This window comes from Etheostoma spectabile, chromosome 16 (genome assembly GCF_008692095.1).
Source record: "Etheostoma spectabile isolate EspeVRDwgs_2016 chromosome 16, UIUC_Espe_1.0, whole genome shotgun sequence".
NCBI lineage: Eukaryota > Metazoa > Chordata > Actinopteri > Perciformes > Percidae > Etheostoma > Etheostoma spectabile.
Genome location: NC_045748.1, coordinates 14,615,509 through 14,616,410, shown reverse-complemented (window position 1 = coordinate 14,616,410; position 902 = coordinate 14,615,509). Strand labels below are relative to the sequence as shown.

At 40.5% G+C, this 902-nt stretch overlaps 1 protein-coding gene across 1 annotated transcript in view; it reads left to right on the top strand.

Moving 5' to 3' along the window:
* Positions 1-902, top strand: part of col27a1a (collagen, type XXVII, alpha 1a) — a 72,497-nt gene that overhangs the window by 44,318 nt on the left and 27,277 nt on the right. Inside the window, exon 15 of the mRNA XM_032539663.1 lies at positions 790-843. Coding sequence (XP_032395554.1) covers positions 790-843 — 54 coding nt within the window. The remainder of the gene's footprint in view (positions 1-789; positions 844-902) is intronic.

Below are 902 nucleotides of genomic sequence, written 5' to 3'. Positions count from 1 at the left end.
TATGGACCTAACATATTTCAAAAAATGCAAGTAAAAACGGTTGTGTGTGGCAGGGCACATTTAACACACTGAGCCAAGGCCACCCTTTAGGTCTATGCAAGCGGAAAATGCTGAGCAGTAGAGAATAAGAATAAGATAACTACTAACAGCCTGCGATGCTGTGACGATATATTCTCTCTTCCTCTCCCACACTGACAAGAAAGCAGATAATCCGATAAAGTCTTTAATCGCTCTGTATGAAGTGAAACCCAGTTTGCCCTTGTCATTATGACTGCAATAGTGTTCTGTCTTTCTTCTGCTACTTTTTTCCGGGCTGTGAATGAATGAATGATATTTTATACACGTGTCATGCCACTAAGTTGCCCATCCAACACAGAATTACACGACACCAATACAAAAGTAATTTTATCCACAGCTGGGAATCCCAGTGCTGGTTCCTTTTTTTTTTTACAGTGATGGAACAGATGTTACCTTCAGCATTTATTGGTTAGATCCACATAATTGGATTCAGGCTTCAGATGAAACATAATGTTGGCTTCAGGCAGCAAGATCTAGTCTTTGTTTAGTCGTATATTATCATCCATTGTGTTTGTGTTGTGTGCAATGTGATGGCCGCATGGATAATCTGGAAACAAGACAATGAGACTTCTTCTTACGTTTAATGAATGCGTTCACTCATTGTGACTGTATTTTTAAAAAAGGCATTTGTCTGAGACATGTGTTTATCCGTACTTTGTGAATGATATCACTGAATCTGAATTTCTTATTTGTCCCCTCTTCTGGCGGCAGGGTGATATGGGACCTTTGGGAGAGATAGGCCTTCCAGGACCTAATGGACTGAAGGTAATCACACACATACACACACACACACACACACACACACACACACACACACACACACA